The sequence below is a fragment of the Heteronotia binoei genome, chromosome 2 (assembly GCF_032191835.1).
Source record: "Heteronotia binoei isolate CCM8104 ecotype False Entrance Well chromosome 2, APGP_CSIRO_Hbin_v1, whole genome shotgun sequence".
Classification (NCBI taxonomy): domain Eukaryota; kingdom Metazoa; phylum Chordata; class Lepidosauria; order Squamata; family Gekkonidae; genus Heteronotia; species Heteronotia binoei.
This window is the reverse complement of record NC_083224.1, coordinates 7219225-7234443: the sequence shown is the minus strand read 5'-3', so window position 1 is coordinate 7234443 and position 15219 is coordinate 7219225. Positions and strand designations below refer to the sequence as shown.

At 46.4% G+C, this 15219-nt stretch overlaps 1 protein-coding gene across 1 annotated transcript in view; it reads left to right on the top strand.

The window, feature by feature from the left end:
* ASXL1 (ASXL transcriptional regulator 1) overlaps nt 1-15219 on the top strand; it is a 74935-nt gene that overhangs the window by 18124 nt on the left and 41592 nt on the right. The window contains exon 2 of the mRNA XM_060230524.1: nt 10921-11003. Coding sequence (XP_060086507.1) covers nt 10921-11003 — 83 coding nt within the window. The remainder of the gene's footprint in view (nt 1-10920; nt 11004-15219) is intronic.

Genomic DNA, 15219 nt, shown 5'->3' with positions numbered 1-15219 from the left:
TTCGTTATGAAGCTATCACCTGCCCTGGTAATCTAACGAAAGCGCCGTTAACACCCCATCGTTCCTTGATAGAAGCATCTGGTTCGAGGGGCAGGCTTGTCATGAAATATTTACTTTTGCTTCCATTGTTGAAGTTGTTTCTAAGCAGAGTTGGGTGGAGTCGCCTTATTCGGTCGGTTCTTCCCTTTTCAGGAGGAAATGTGTGTTCACTTTGTGAGCTGGAGCAAACGCCCATAATCTGTCCAGCTAAACTATTCCCCCCCACCCCACCCCCGTTTAATATCCACGTGAACTCTGCAAATAACTTCCTATGATTTTTCTACCCTGGAGTCTTTTTCCTATATTAGTACGTATGGTATACGGTACTTGCAATGCTGAAAGGAGCGCTTGTAGTTTAGGTATGAGCAAACACATTTGTGTTTTAACAATTTATTGATAACATATGGTTACAAATCTTAATTTTAAATTTTCAGTGCTTACCCATATGGCATTACAATCCCCCCTCCCTCCAATGTTGACTTCCCCGGAGTTATAGATTCAAGTTCAATACTAAAGGTACTTCTAACTGATCAAAGTTCAATACACATATTTTTTTTCCCCCCAGTAATGCTAAAAAATTGTCCAATGTCTTTTTACGTTCCACTCTTTCTCCATATATCCTTTAAATTTCTTCCACTCCTTTTTGAATATCTCTAAGTCATAGTCTCTTAGCGTTCTAGTTAGTTTGTCTATTTCACTCCACGATAAAACTTTCATAGTCCAGTCCCATTTCTCTGGTATTTTTTCTTGTTTCCATAGCTGCGCATACAATGTCCTAGCAGCTGATAACAAGTACCAAATTAGAGTCCTGTCTTCCTTTGGAAATTTTTCTAATTGTAATCCAAGCAAGAACGTCTCTGCAGTTTTCTTAAAGTCATAACCCAAAATTTTGGAGATTTCTTGTTGTATCATCTTCCAGTACTCTTTCGCTTTTTCACAAGTCCACCACATATGAAAGAAAGAACCTTCATGTTTTTTACATTTCCAACATCTATCCGACATCTTTTTACTCATCCTAGCCAGTTTTTTCGGAGTCATATACCACCTATACATCATCTTAAAACAGTTCTCTTTGATACTCTGACAAGTTGAGATCTTCATTGAGTTCTTCCAAAGGTGCTCCCACGCATCCATTTGTATTTCTCTATTCACATTAATTGCCCATTTAACCATTTGAGACTTTACTACTTCTTCTTCTGTAGACCATTTCAATAATAATTTGTATACTTTTGATATCAGTTTTTCATTATCTCCAAGCAGGACCCTTTCCAGTTCTGTTTGTTCTCATCTGATTCCCTCCAATTTGATATCATTTTCCATCAAGCTTTTGATTTGTTGCATTTGAAACCAATCATATTTATTATTTAACTCTTCTGAGGATTTTAATTCGATTTTATCTCCTTGAATCTTGAGCAGTTGATTATATGACATCTCTCTTTCTTCATCGGATTCAGCTGTTATTTTTATTACTTCTGCTGGCACTATCCAAAGCGGCTTTCTCTCATCCCCATATTTCTTATATTTTATCCAAGTATTTAGTAAGCTATTTCTGATATAATGGTGAGAGAAAAAACCGTCCATTTTATTCTTCCCATAGCACATATACGCGTGCCAGCCGAATTTATTCCCATGGGCTTCTAACCATAAAGGTTTTTTATCTAACAGCATTATCCAATCTTTGATCCATGTCAAACAAATCGCATCATGATACAATCTTAAATCCGGAAGTTGAAAACCACCTCTCTCTTTAGCATCTATTAAAATCTTCATCTTAATCCTTGGTTTCTTTCCGGCCCAAATAAAGTCAGAAATCTTCCTTTGCCATTTGTTAAATTGTTTGGCATCTTTTACAATCGGGATAGTTTGAAACAAATACATTATTCTTGGCAAAATATTCATCTTGATTGCAGCTATCCTGCCCAGTAAGGACAAGTTAAGCCTATTCCATTTCATCAAATCTTTATCCATCTTACACCACAGTTTTTCATAATTATTTTTAAATAGATCAATATTCTTCATTGTTATCTCTATTCCAAGATATTTGACTTTAGTAGTGACCTCACAACCCGTCACCTTTTGCAATTCTTTTATTTTATTTGGTTGCATGTTTTTACATAAGAATTTCGATTTCTCTTTGTTTATATATAGTCCTGCTAACTCTCCGTACTCTTTTATCTTAGCTAGCCACAATGGTGACACTTGAATCGGATTCTCCAATATGAACACTATATCATCTGCAAAAGCTTTATATTTATAAGAGAATCTTCTAATTTTTAGTCCTTCTATTTCTTTATCTTTTTGTATTTGTTGTAACAAAATTTCAAGGGTCATTATGAACAACAGTGGAGATAACGGACATCCTTGCCTTGTTCCTTTACTTACTTTCAGTTCTTTGGTAAGATCTGCATTTATACACAATTTTGCTTGTTGATCCATATATATTGCTCATGTCATCTTTATAAATTGTTCCCCTAAGTTTATTTTTTCCATTACCGCAAACATAAAGTCCGAATTCAAGTTGTCAAAGGCTGAGCAAACACATTTGTGACACCAAGCGTGATTTCAGTTATTTTGGTGCAGGTAGTGCTATTAGCAGGGGTGGCCAAACTGTGGCTCAGGCGCCACATGTGGCTCTTTCACACATATCCTGTGGCTCTCCCAAGACCCCACCGCCCTGACTTGGGGAATACATTTAAAGTTAAATGCGGGGTGGTTTGCCCTTTGCCTTCCCCAGTCTTTTACGCTTTCCCCCCAGCAAGCTGGGTAGGATCGTGAGGAACTCCAAAGGGATCTGTTGAGGCTGGGTGAGTGGGCGTCAGCGTGGCAGATGAGGTTCAGTGTGGCCAAGTGCAAAGTAATGCACATTGGGGCCAAAAATCCCAGCTACAAATACAAGTTGATGGGGTGTGAACTGACTAAGAGAGAGATCTTGGGGTCGTGGTAGATAACTCCCTGAAAATGTCAAGACACTGTGCGATTGCAATAAAAAAGGCCAACGCCATGCTGGGAGTTATTAGGAAAGGAATTGAAAACAAACCAGCCAGTATCATAATGCCCCTGTATAAATCGATGGTGCGGTCTCATTTGGAATACTGTGTACAGTTCTGGTCACCGCATCTCAAAAAAGATATTATAGCATTGGAAAAAGTCCAGAAAAGGGCAACTAGAATAATTAAAAGGTTGGAACACTTTCCCTATGAAGCAAGCCTGAAACGCTTGGGGCTCTTTAACCTGGAGAAATGTCGACTGTGCGGTGACATGATAGAGGTTTACAAGATTATGCATGGGATGGAGAAAGTAGAGAAAGAAGTACTTTTCTCCCTTTTTCACAGTACAAGAACTCGTGGGCATTCAATGAAGTTGCTGAGCAGTCAGGTTAAAACGAATAAAAGGAAATACTTCTTATAGGAAATATATTGGCCACTGTGTGACAGAGTGTTGGACTGGATGGGCAACTGGCCTGATCCAACATGGCTTCTCTTATGTTCTTATGTGACTCAGAGTGTTGGACTGGATGGGCCATTGGCTTGATCCAACATGGCTTCTCTTATGTTCTTATGTGACACAGAATGTTGGACTGGATGGGCCACTGACCTGATCCAACAGGGCTTCTCTTGTGTTCTTATGTGACACAGAGTGTTGGATTGGAGGGGCCACTGGCCAGTTCCAACAGGGCTTCTCTTATGTTCTTATGTGACACAGAGCGTTGGACTGGAGGGGCCACTGGCCTGATCCAACAGGGCTTCTCTTATGTTCCTATGTGACACAGAGTGTTGGACTGGATGGGCCATCGGCCTGATCCAACAGGGCTTCTCTTATGTTCCTATGTGACACAGAGTGTTGGACTGGATGGGCCACTGGCCTGACCCAACAGGGCTTCTCTTATGTTCTTATGTGACACAGAGCGTTGGACTGGATGGGCCATTGGCCTATCCAATAGGGCTTCTCTTATGTTCTTATGTAAAGTTGCTTCCTTTCCACCTTTCTCCCTCCTCCTTCCCCCATCCATTTGCTTTCCTTCCTTCCTTCCGGCTCTCAAACATCGGATGTCCTTCCTTTCTTGTCTTATGACTCTCAAACATCTAACGTTCGGGTCTTGCAGCTCTTAAACATCTGATGTTTATTCTATGCGGCTCTTGCATTGAGCATGTTTGGCCTCCCCTGCTATTAGGATGGTCTGTCTTTCAGCAGGAATTTGAGTTCCAATCAATTTGGCATGCAGCTTTCTTGACCCACACTATTCTCAGTCCTTGGGGCTGCCTGCTAAATTCTTGTTGGTGTTCAGGTCTTTAACTTTTGATCGTGACAAAGCAAGCGGCTTATTGTTTCTCAGGCGCAACCCGCAGCTTGCCTCACTCTGCATCAAGGCTTGGTTTCTTTTTCAGTAAGGAAGGCTGGTTCTTCCTGAGCCCATTTTGCATTCCCTTAGGAAACGGCATCACTTAAGAGTGTAACTCTTGCATGGCATTAGAATAGCTTGCTACAGCGCCATGTGGTTTAACCCGTAAGATTTCCCTGGGAGCTTCCATTACATTTAGCTGTGTGTGCTTGAGAGTTTTCTTGTTCCTAGTCTCTTGCCAAGCTAAATTCACAGCTCCGGGTATTATCGTTTTCTAAGACTTGTCCTACCTCTCTGTGAATATAAATTGCTTCGGTTTACCACCACCACCTGGGAAGTGTAGGCAAGTTCTCAGTTGCAGTGTGAAGGAGATTGATGAGTATTTTGTTACACCAGAGAATCTCCATTGATCCTGTCGTACTTCCCATGAAAGGAGTCTGCTGCTTGTACTCCTGGAACTTTCTGTACGGCTGCTCTGTTCTCTATTGTGTTGGTGTAACCTGCACAGCGTACGTACACAGCATTTTTTTTGCATTTCTACTCTGAAGCAGGACTGAAAGTTGTAGAAAGTTTTGTCTGTAAAATAAGGATTTTAGATCTAGTACATGGAAGAAGATGATGATATTGGATTTATGTCTCACCCTCCACACCGAATCTCAGAGTCTCCGAGCGGCTCACAATCTCCTTTATCTTCCTCCCCCACAACAGACACCCTGTGAGGTGGGTGGGGCTGAGAGGGCTCTCACAGCAGCTGCCCTTTCAAGGACAACCTCTGCCAGGGCTATGGCTGACCCTAGGACGTTCTAGCAGGTGCAAGTGGAGGAGTGGGGAATCAAACCCGGTTCTCCCAGATAAGAGTCTGCACACTTAACCACCACACCAAACTGGCTCTTACAGAAAATGGTAAGCTAACATATTGTGCATTTATTCACCAAACACTCCAAAAGGTAATATTTTCCACCTTTGCTCTGTTCAGGCAAAAATCACGTGGTGTTTTTGTAGGAGCAGGTCATGTAGTAGAAGAAGATAGAAGATATTGGATTTATATCCCGCCCTCCACTCCAAAGAGTCTCAGAGCGTCTCACAATCTCCTCTACCTTCCTCCCCTACAACAGACACCCTGTGAGGTGGGTGGGGCTGAGAGGGCTCTCACAGCAGCTGCCCTTTCAAGGACAACCTCTGCCAGAGCTATGGCTGACCCAAGGCCATGCTAGCAGGTGCAAGTGGAGGAGTGGGGAATCAGATAGGAGTCCACGCACTTAATCACTACACCAAACTGGCTTTCCACACCAAACTGACTGTAACTGACACAGCCTCTGGAACTGCAATTCTACCTAGGGATCGAAGAAGAGTTCAGAGGTTTGTCTGACTTTGAGTTGGAAATGGTAATAGAGCCAGCGTGGTATAATGGGTTTGCGCTGGACTTGGGACACTCAGGTTCGAATCTCCACTCTGCCATGGAAGCTTGCTGGGTGACCTTGAGCCAGTCGCGTGCTCTCAGCCTAAGCTACCTTACAGGGTGGTTGGGGGGATGAAACAGAGGAGGGGAGAACGGTGCCAGCTGCTTTGGGTCTCCACTGGAGAGAAAGGCAGGAAATAAAGTCAATAAATAATTGGCTCTTCCAGCCCTTTTATGACAAAGAGAAGGAAAAGATATTGGTAGAAATTTGGCAGCCGGGTAAGTCACGTCCATAGAAAGCGTATTACTCTTTTTTATCTCTGTCCTCTGATCCAGAATTTTAGGCTAGGCTACAGGGGATCTCTGTTCCAGCAAAGCCTGGCGGACCAGCCATATTCTGTGTCTTTTCCTTGACTTGACAAGCAAGGACTTTTCACAGAGAAGTCTCACTCTCCTTGATCTGGAATGGATGCTGGAGTAACATCTGGTTCTGCTTATTGTCTACCTTCGAGGTCTTGGTTTGGAGCGGCGCAATCAGAATAGGAAACAGTTGTTCTGAATGAACACTTACGGGAGGGTATTATGAAGATAAAACACGTTTCAGATGTCTGGTTTTCGCCGTCCGCTCGAAGAAAAGGGAGATAACTTTTGAGGGAGTAGAAGCCCTTGTTCTCTCCCTGTTCCAATGGTCTTCCCCGCTCTCCACTTCCATAAATGGATCAGAACTTTCAGCTAGCCTGGAGCGGGCTACCACATGCCTCCTTACCAAGACCCCCCACTCCTGTAATGAGGACAAGGGACTCGTGCGTGTTGTGCCACTGGCGTTCGGTGCTTTCAACTTTTCACGAAGGCCGAGATCTCTGCTGCAAAGAGGGGCTGGTTTTGGGGGCAGTTTATGCTCTTTTTTGTTCCAGTGGAAGATATTGGCAGTTGTATACCGAAAGATTGTTTTCCAGCGTGCTGCTTTGCCAAACAGGCTATCAACCACAGTTTTTAGCTAAGCTATAAATAAAAGAGCAAGCCAGTCCAGATCTATAATTTCAAATAGTCCGGATCTATAATTTCAAATAGGGAGAGGCACGTATTTGGGACTGTCTTACAGAAGAGTTCAAGTTCTACAGCCAGCTTGTTGCCTTTCAGCTCTTGTTCTGTTTTGTGGATTTAGGTTTATAGGGTAGTTTAGGCCTTCTGGGAATAAGCGGGTAGCAGTTTGGGAGAGAGAGCCTTCTCGGCCGTGTGGCATCAAAGTTCTAGAACTCAGTTCCCAGGGAGATTCGTGTATCCCCTTCTGTTGCCGTCCGCCCCCAACGGGTGAAGACTTTTTAGGTTTGGCATTTCTTCAGCGATCCTTCCTTCTAACCAGTGGTTTTGATTGCTGTTTATTTTAACTCTCTTTTTTAATAATGTACATTTGAGGGGCTTCGCTTAATGGCTTTAAAATCTCCCTCCCCCGCAAGGATAAAGCCTTATGCGGTGTGGGACCAACATACCTGAGGGTCCGCCTTTCCCCATATCTGCCCCAGAGGTCGTTGCAATCGGCTACATAACACCCTCCTGACCACCCCTGGCCCTAAGGACGTCCGACTAGCCTCAACCAGTGCCAGGGTCTTTTCAGCCCTGGCCCCTGCCTAGTGGAATCAGCTCCCCATGGAGATCCAGGCCCTACCTGAGCTACAGCCATTTCGTAGGGCCTGCAAGACGGAGCTATTCTGCCAGGCTTATGGCTGAGGCGTGGGGCGTCCTATTCCAGCTATTACTCCATCAGTTGGCCTCCGTTGTGGCGACACTGTGTCCCACTGCAGTGCCAGCCTGCTGTTATGACCATCATTTAATCTGGGCCTATAGCTGCTTGCTTGTATGAAGTGCCCTTCTCCCCTGCGGTGCCCTTTATTTATTGTTGTATTAGGGTTTGTAGAATCTTTCGGGCTCAAGTGCCATGTTCTACTTGAGAAAGTTTTCCTTCCAGACGTTTCGTTCTCAGCTGCGGAGAACATCCTCAGTGGCGTTGCAGCCGGAGTAGGCGTTCTGACCTTCTTGGCTGCTGTGCATTGAGTGAGGCCAGGGCTGCTGGAGAGCTGCTATTTCTAGGCTGGAGGGGGTGTGGTGAGAGGCCTAGAAATAGCAGCTCTCCAGCAGCCTTGGCCTCACTCAATGCACAGCAGCCAAGAAGGTCAGAGCGCCTGCTCCAGCTGCAACGCCACTGAGGATGTTCTCCGCAGCTGAGAACGAAACGTCTGGAAGGAAAACTTTCTCCAGTAGAACACGGCACTTGATCCCGAAAGATTCTACAAACCCTAATGATGTTACCAGCCGTGAAAACCTGAAATCTTTGATATTGTTGTATTGTTTTTACTTGTTTCATTTTAATGCGTTGTTTTAACTCTGAACTGCGGGTTTTTATTGTTGTTATTGTATGTTGTCAACCACCAGTGAGCCTGCAGCAGACGTGGACTACTGCACCTTTCTTAAATCTTCGTTCGCGAAGTCAAGCCGAGAGAGAGATTGTATGTTGCGATCCGCCCTGAGCCCGTTTACGGGAAAGGGTGGAAATGCAAGTCTAATAAATAAATAAGAACGGGTCCTTTTAAGTGTGGATTTAGAGAAGAGTAGCTCCTTCGTCTTATCAAAGTTTATTCTTGAATATTCTTCGATGCAGAAATCATAAAGCTCGTTTGATATTTTCACGAAGCCTGAGAGACTACAGGCTGATAAAACTAGATTGTCTGCATGTGCTGTGTGACGGAACCAGCTTGATTCTGCTTTCAGACCCGGTCCCGTCACCTCCCTTTTGAGTTGCCAACTCCTGGAGGGAGCTTATCCTCTTCCCGCCACTAGGGCACGCTGCCACCACCTGCTCAATTTAGAGGTTCCTCACCGAGAGGAGCAGGACTCCCAATTCCCCCTTCCTGCCAGTTCTGTAGCCTCAAGGTCCTCTGCCAATGCAGCACCTGGTTAACCCAGAGACCGCAATCCTTCTTTGGGAGACCCCTGGAGGATTGGCACCCTTGCCAACCGTGTGCCTTCCCCAGACTCCCCTCTAACAGTAGTGTGGTCTAAGGCGGTTGGGGAACCTTGGTGGTACAGAGGGGCTACCTTTTCAACAAATAAAACATTTATTTAAAATTTATAACTATATACGGGCATTTTTAAATACAGGGTGAACAGAACTAATAAATGAAAGTAGGGATAAACGTCATCCAGAACTGACTCACCAGCCTCCAAGACTCCAATCAAACTGCCTTTCCCTCCCAAAATCTATAAGGGGAGGGACGGTGGCTCAGTGGTAGAGCATCTGCTTGGGAAGCAGAAGGTCCCAGGTTCAATCCCCGGCATCTCCAACTAAAAAGGGTCCAGGCAAGTAGGTGTGAAGAACCTCAGCTGGAGACCCTGGAGAGCAGGGGAGGGAGGGTGGGTCAGTGGTAGAGCATCTGCTTGGGAAGCAGAAGGTCCCAGGTTCAATCCCCGGCATCTCCAACTCAAAAGGGTTCAGGCAAATAGGTGTGAAAAACCTCAGCTTGAGACCCTGGAAAGCAGGGGAGGGAGGGTGGCTCAGTGGCAGAGCATCTGCTTGGGAAGCAGAAGGTCCCAGGTTCAATCCCCGGCATCTCCAACTAAAAAGGGTCCAGGCAAGTAGGTGTGAAGAACCTCATCTGGAGACCCTGGAGAGCAGGGGAGGGACGGTGGCTCAGTGGTAGAGCATCTGCTTGGGAAGCAGAAGGTCCCAGGTTCAATCCCCGGCATCTCCAACTCAAAAGGGTCCAGGCAAGTAGGTGTGAAAAACCTCCGCTTGAGACCCTGGAGAGCAGGGGAAGGACAGTGGCTCAGTGGTAGAGCATCTGCTTGGGAAGCAGAAGGTCCCTGGTTCAATCCCTGGCATCTCCAACTAAAAAGGGTCCAGGCAAGTAGGTGTGAAAAAACCTCAGCTTGAGACCCTGGAGAGCCGCTGCCAGTCTGAGAAGACAATACTGACTTTGATGGACCCAGAGTCTGATTCAGTATAAGGCAGCTTCATATGTTCATATAATATATAACAGGGGTGGCCAACAGTAGTTCTCCAGATGTTTTTTGCCTACAACTCCCATCAGCCTCAGCCAGCATGGCCAATGGCTGGGGCTGATGGGAGTTGTAGGCAAAAAAAAAAAAAAATCTGGAGAGCTAGCGTTGGCCACCCCTGATATAAACCCCAGTTCCCACCCAGGAACTGGTTTTCCCTCCTGCAGCCTTCTGGGAGACCAGCCTGAAAGACTTCCTGTCTCTCTAGGAGGCCTCAGAAGTGCTGCTTCCAGACCAGAGGGAAGTGGGATGGAGGAATAGACTAGGCCAAAGCCTTGCCAGAGTTTAAGACTCCTCTAGCCAACTCCCAGACAAGCACAGGCCTAAAATGGTGTTTCTCCACATGCTAAATAAGTTACAGGGTGACCACTTAGCTGAGGAGTACGGGATCTACAGTCCCGGCGAGGATTAAAATTATTTATGCATAAATTAAAATGTGGGCCCAAGATGCAGCCATGCCTAATACCTCTTCTTACCCTGATTGGGTTCGAGAGGGGTGGAACTACCTAGTATATAAACCTTTACTTTTCAGAGTAAAGGTAAAGGTGCAAGCACCAGTTGTTTCCAACTCTGGGGTGATGTTGCTTTCACAATGTTTTCACGGCAGACTTTTTACGGTTTGCCCTTGCCTTCCCCAGTCATCTACACTTTCCCTCCAGCAAGCTGGGTCCTCATTTGACCGACCACGGAGGGATGGAAGGCTGAGTCAACCTCAAGCCGGCTACCTGAAAACCCAGCTCCCGCCGGGATCGAACTCAGGTCATGAGCAGAGCTTAGGACTGCAGTACTGCAGCTTTAACACTCTGCGCCATGGGGCTCTTATTTTCAGAGTATACATCTCTAATAAGTGCCCGTAATCTGCCAAGCATGCCCACGTTAGAAAGTTTTTACTTGTTTTAGTTGTTTTACTGCATTGTGTTTGGGAAAGGGCTTGGGTTTAATGGTTTTAAAATGTGATTTTTTTTATCGTGTACATTTTAAATTGTTAGGTACCTTGGTGACCCTCATAACATCAGAAGGGCAAGAAGCAAATTATGTAATAATTTTAAAAAGACTAAACCCGAGACAATTTTTTCCCTCTTTTCTTCAGGTGCTTGAAAACTACTCCGATGGACCGATGACCCCGAAACAGATCCTGCAGGTCATAGAGTCTGAGGGCCTGAAGGAAATGAGGTTGGTGTTGAACTTCCTGTCTGAACCAAAGTGCGTGTGTATGGTGGGGGGTGGGGGGAGAGGTGAAAGGTGGGGTGAAGGTGATTTCTGGGTTTTCTGTATTGGAGCTCCTGTTCTCTTTGCTGTTCAGTTTACTTTGAAGGTGTAACATTATGTGATCCAGCATGGTGAAGTAGAAGAAGACTGCAGATTTATACCCTGCCCCGTCTCTCTGACTCAGAGCGGCTTACAATCTCCTATATCTTCCCCCCCCCCCCCCACAACAGACATACTGTGAGGTGGGTGGGGCTGAGAGAGCTCTGACAGCAGCTGCCCTTTCAAGGACAACTTCTGCGAGGGTTGTCCTTGAAACCTGGTTCTCCCAGAGAAGAGAGCTATGGCTGACCCAAGGCCATTCCAGTAGCTGCAAGTGGAGGAGTGGGGAATCAAACCCGGTTCTCCCAGATAAGAGAGCTGTGGCTGACCCAAGGCCATTCCAGCTGCAGGAAGTGGAGGAGTGGGGAATCAAACCCGGTTCTCCCAGATAAGAGAGCTCTGGCTGACCCAAGGCCATTCCAGCAGCTGCAAGGGGAGGAGTGTGAAATCAAACCCGGTTCTCCCAGATAAGAGAGCTATGGCTGACCCAAGGCCATTCCAGCAGCTGCAAGTGGAGGAGTGGGGAATCAAGCCCCGTTCTCCCAGATAAGAGTCCCCACACTTAACTACTACACCAAACTGGCTCTCAAACTGGCGTAGTGGTTAAGAGGGGTGGACTCTAATCTGGAGAAGAAGGTTTGATTCCCCAGCCCGCTGAGTGAACTTGAGCCAACCTAAGTTCTCTCAGAATTCTCACAGGGTGGCTGTTGTGAGAAGATGAAGGGAAGACAATTGTGAGCTACTTCGAGGCTCCTTAAGGTAGAAAAAAAACAGAGTGCAAAAACTAGCTTTTCTTCGGCCGCAGCTGGAGGGTGGCTTGCTCCTCCAGGGCAGAATGATGCCCTCATTTTATGTCACTTTTACAAATATACATTCGCTGATTACTAGCTGTGTTTCTCTGTGTGTATTTAGGGAGTGGTCCTATTCAGGGAGAGCACAGAAGTAGGCTTGAAACTCAACATCAAAAAACCTTAGATCATGCCGTCTGGCCCCATCACTCCTTGGCAAATAGGAGGGGGAGACGTGGAAGCAGTGACAGACTCCACATTCCTGGGCTCCAACATCACTGCAGATGGCGACTGTAGCCATGAAATTTGCCATAGCTGTCCTTGGGAGGACAGCTATGGCGAACCTGGGCAGTATAATAAAAAGTAGAGACATCACCCTGCCAACAAAAGTCCGTATAGTCAAAGCGATGGTAGTCCCAGTAGCAATGTACGGCTGTGAGAGTTGGACCATAAGGAAGGCCGAGTGCAGAAGAATAGATGCTTTTGAGCTGTGGTGCTGGAGAAGACTCTTGAGAGTCCCTTGGACTGCAAGAAGATCCAATCAGTCAGTCCTAAGGGGAATCAACCCTAACTGTTCCCTGGAAGGTCAGAGGCTGAAGCTGAAGCTCCAATACTTTGGCAACCAGATGAGAAGGGAGAACTCCCTGGAGAAGACCCTGATGCTGGGAAAGACATCACCCTGCCAACAAAAGTCCATACAGCCAAAGCAATGGTATTCCCAGTAGTAACGTATGGCTGTGAGAGTTGGACCATAAGGAAGGCCGAGCGCAGAAGAATAGATGCTTTTGAGCTGTGGTGCTGGAGAAGACTCTTGAGAGTCCCTTGGACTGCAAGAAGATCCATTCAGTCAGTCCTAAGGGGAATCAACCCAGACTGTTCCCTGGAAGGTCAGATGCTGAAGCTCCAATACTTTGGCCACCAGATGAGAAGGGAGCACTCCCTGGAGAAGATCCTGATGCAGGGAAAGACAGAAGGCAAAAGAAGAAGGGGACGGCAAAAGATGAGATGACTGGACAGCATTACTGATGTAACTAACATGAATTTGAGCAGACTTCGGAGGATGATGGAAGACAGGAAGGCCTGGCGTGACTTTCTCTGTGGGGGTCGCAAAGAGTCAAAGTTGACTGTGTGACTGAACAACAACAACCTATATAACGAGCCTGCGCCCTGACCTGGGTAACCCAGGACAGCCCAATCTCAGAAGCTAAGCGAGTGGTTGGGCTAGATGACCCTGGAGGCCCCCTTCCAACTCTTTGACTCTGCCTAGTATCCTGGCAAATCTGCCGTAGCACAAAGTATAATGGTTCAACCCTGCTGTCGTACAAGATAATAACACAGCATCATCTGCATACAATAAAATGGGCTGGTGATGAGCGTTGCATTTAGGAAGATGGAAGTTAATGCAGGTTGCTGTGATGGTATTAGCCCCCCCCCCCCGAGATTGTGCCCTTGCAAGAGAGCTGTAAGCGAAACTTTACCTTGTTTTGTATTTAGAAGAAGAAGACGACTGCAGATTTATACCCTGCCCTTCTCTCTGAATCAGAGACTCACAGCACCTTACAATCTCCTTTATCTTCCTCCCCCACAACAGACATACTGGGAGGTGGGTGGGGCTGAGAGAGCTCTCCCAGAAGCTGCCCTTTCAAGGACAGAGAGAGGCCTACAATCTCCTTTATCGCCTGCCCCTCACAACAGACACCTTGTGAGCTAGGTAGAGCTAAGAAAGCTCTGACAGAAGCTGCCCTTTCAAGGACAACTCTGCAAGAGCTATGGCTGACCCAAGGCCATTCCAGCAGCTGCAAGTGGAGGAGTGGGGAATCAAACCCGGTTCTCCCAGATAAGAGAGCTATGGCTGACCCAAGGCCATTCCAGCAGCTGCAAGTGGAGGAGTGGGGAATCAAACCCGGTTCTCCCAGATAAGAGAGCTCTGGCTGACCCAAGGCCATTCCAGCAGCTGCAAGGGGAGGAGCGGGGAATCAAACCCGGTTCTCCCAGATAAGAGAGCTCTGGCTGACCCAAGGCCATTCCAGCAGCTGCAAGTGGAGGAGTGGGGAATCAAACCCAGTTCTCCCAGATAAGAGAGCTCTGGCTGACCCAAGGCCATTCCAGCAGCTGCACGTGGAGAAGTGGGGAATCAAACCCAGTTCTCCCAAATAATAGAGCTATGGCTGACCCAAGGCCATTCCAGCAGCTGCAAGTGGAGAAGTGGGGAATCAAACCCTGTTCTCCCAGATAAAGAGTCTGCACACTTCACCACTACACTAAACTGGCTCCCTCTATTTAGTTGTTGCTTGTATTCATCTGTAAGAGTTAAATTTATCTTTTTATTGAGCAGGTTTCCTCACCGTTTGTGTGATTACCATCTGTTATAACTTTTGACGGGTAATATGGGCTTGTTGCTTTGTTAATGGTGAAGTTTATATTTTATGCCCTTAGAATTAGACAGGCATGTGTTAAAGAGACCCCTGGAGTAAAATATCAGCGGGGCTGTTACTTTATTAGTTTTGCCAAGGTGCTTTGGGGCACGTAGGCACTCTTGATTTAGAAAATTAATTTTGCTTATCTTTAAGATGCTTCTGGGCGCCTATGTAACTTTGACGAACCATAGTTGAACTAGAAATGTTGCACCAAGTACAGCTACAAACGACATGAAGAGGTTAGGTGGTATGTTCTGATGCTGGGGAGGGGCCAGGGCTCAGTGGTAGAGCCTCTGCTTGGCATGCACACAGTCCCCAAGTTCAATCCCCAGCATCTCTAGATATCCAGAGTCTTCCTGAGACTCTGTAGAGCCACTACCAGTCTATGTAGGCCAGGGGTGGCCAAACTGTGGCTCGGGAGAAGAAGAAGAAGAAGAAGAAGATGATATTGGATTTATTTCCCGCCCTCCACTCCGAAGAGTCTCAGAGCGGCTCACAATCTCCTTTCCCTTCCTCCCCCACAACAGACACCTTGTGAGGTAGATGAAGATATTGGATTTATTTCCCGCCCTCCACTCCGAAGAGTCTCAGAGCGGCTCACAATCTCCTTTCCCTTCCTCCCCCACAACAGACACCTTGTGAGGTAGATGAAGATATTGGATTTATATCCTGCACTCCACTCTGAAGAGTCTCAGAGCGGCTCACAATCTTTTTTCCCTTCCTCCCCCACAACAGACACCCTGTGAGGTAGATGAAGATATTGGATTCATAGCCTGCCCTCCACTCTGAAGAGTCTCAGAGCGGCTCACAATCTCCTTTCCCTTCCTCCCCCACAACAGACACCCTGTGAGGTGGGTGGGGCTGGAGAGGGCTCTC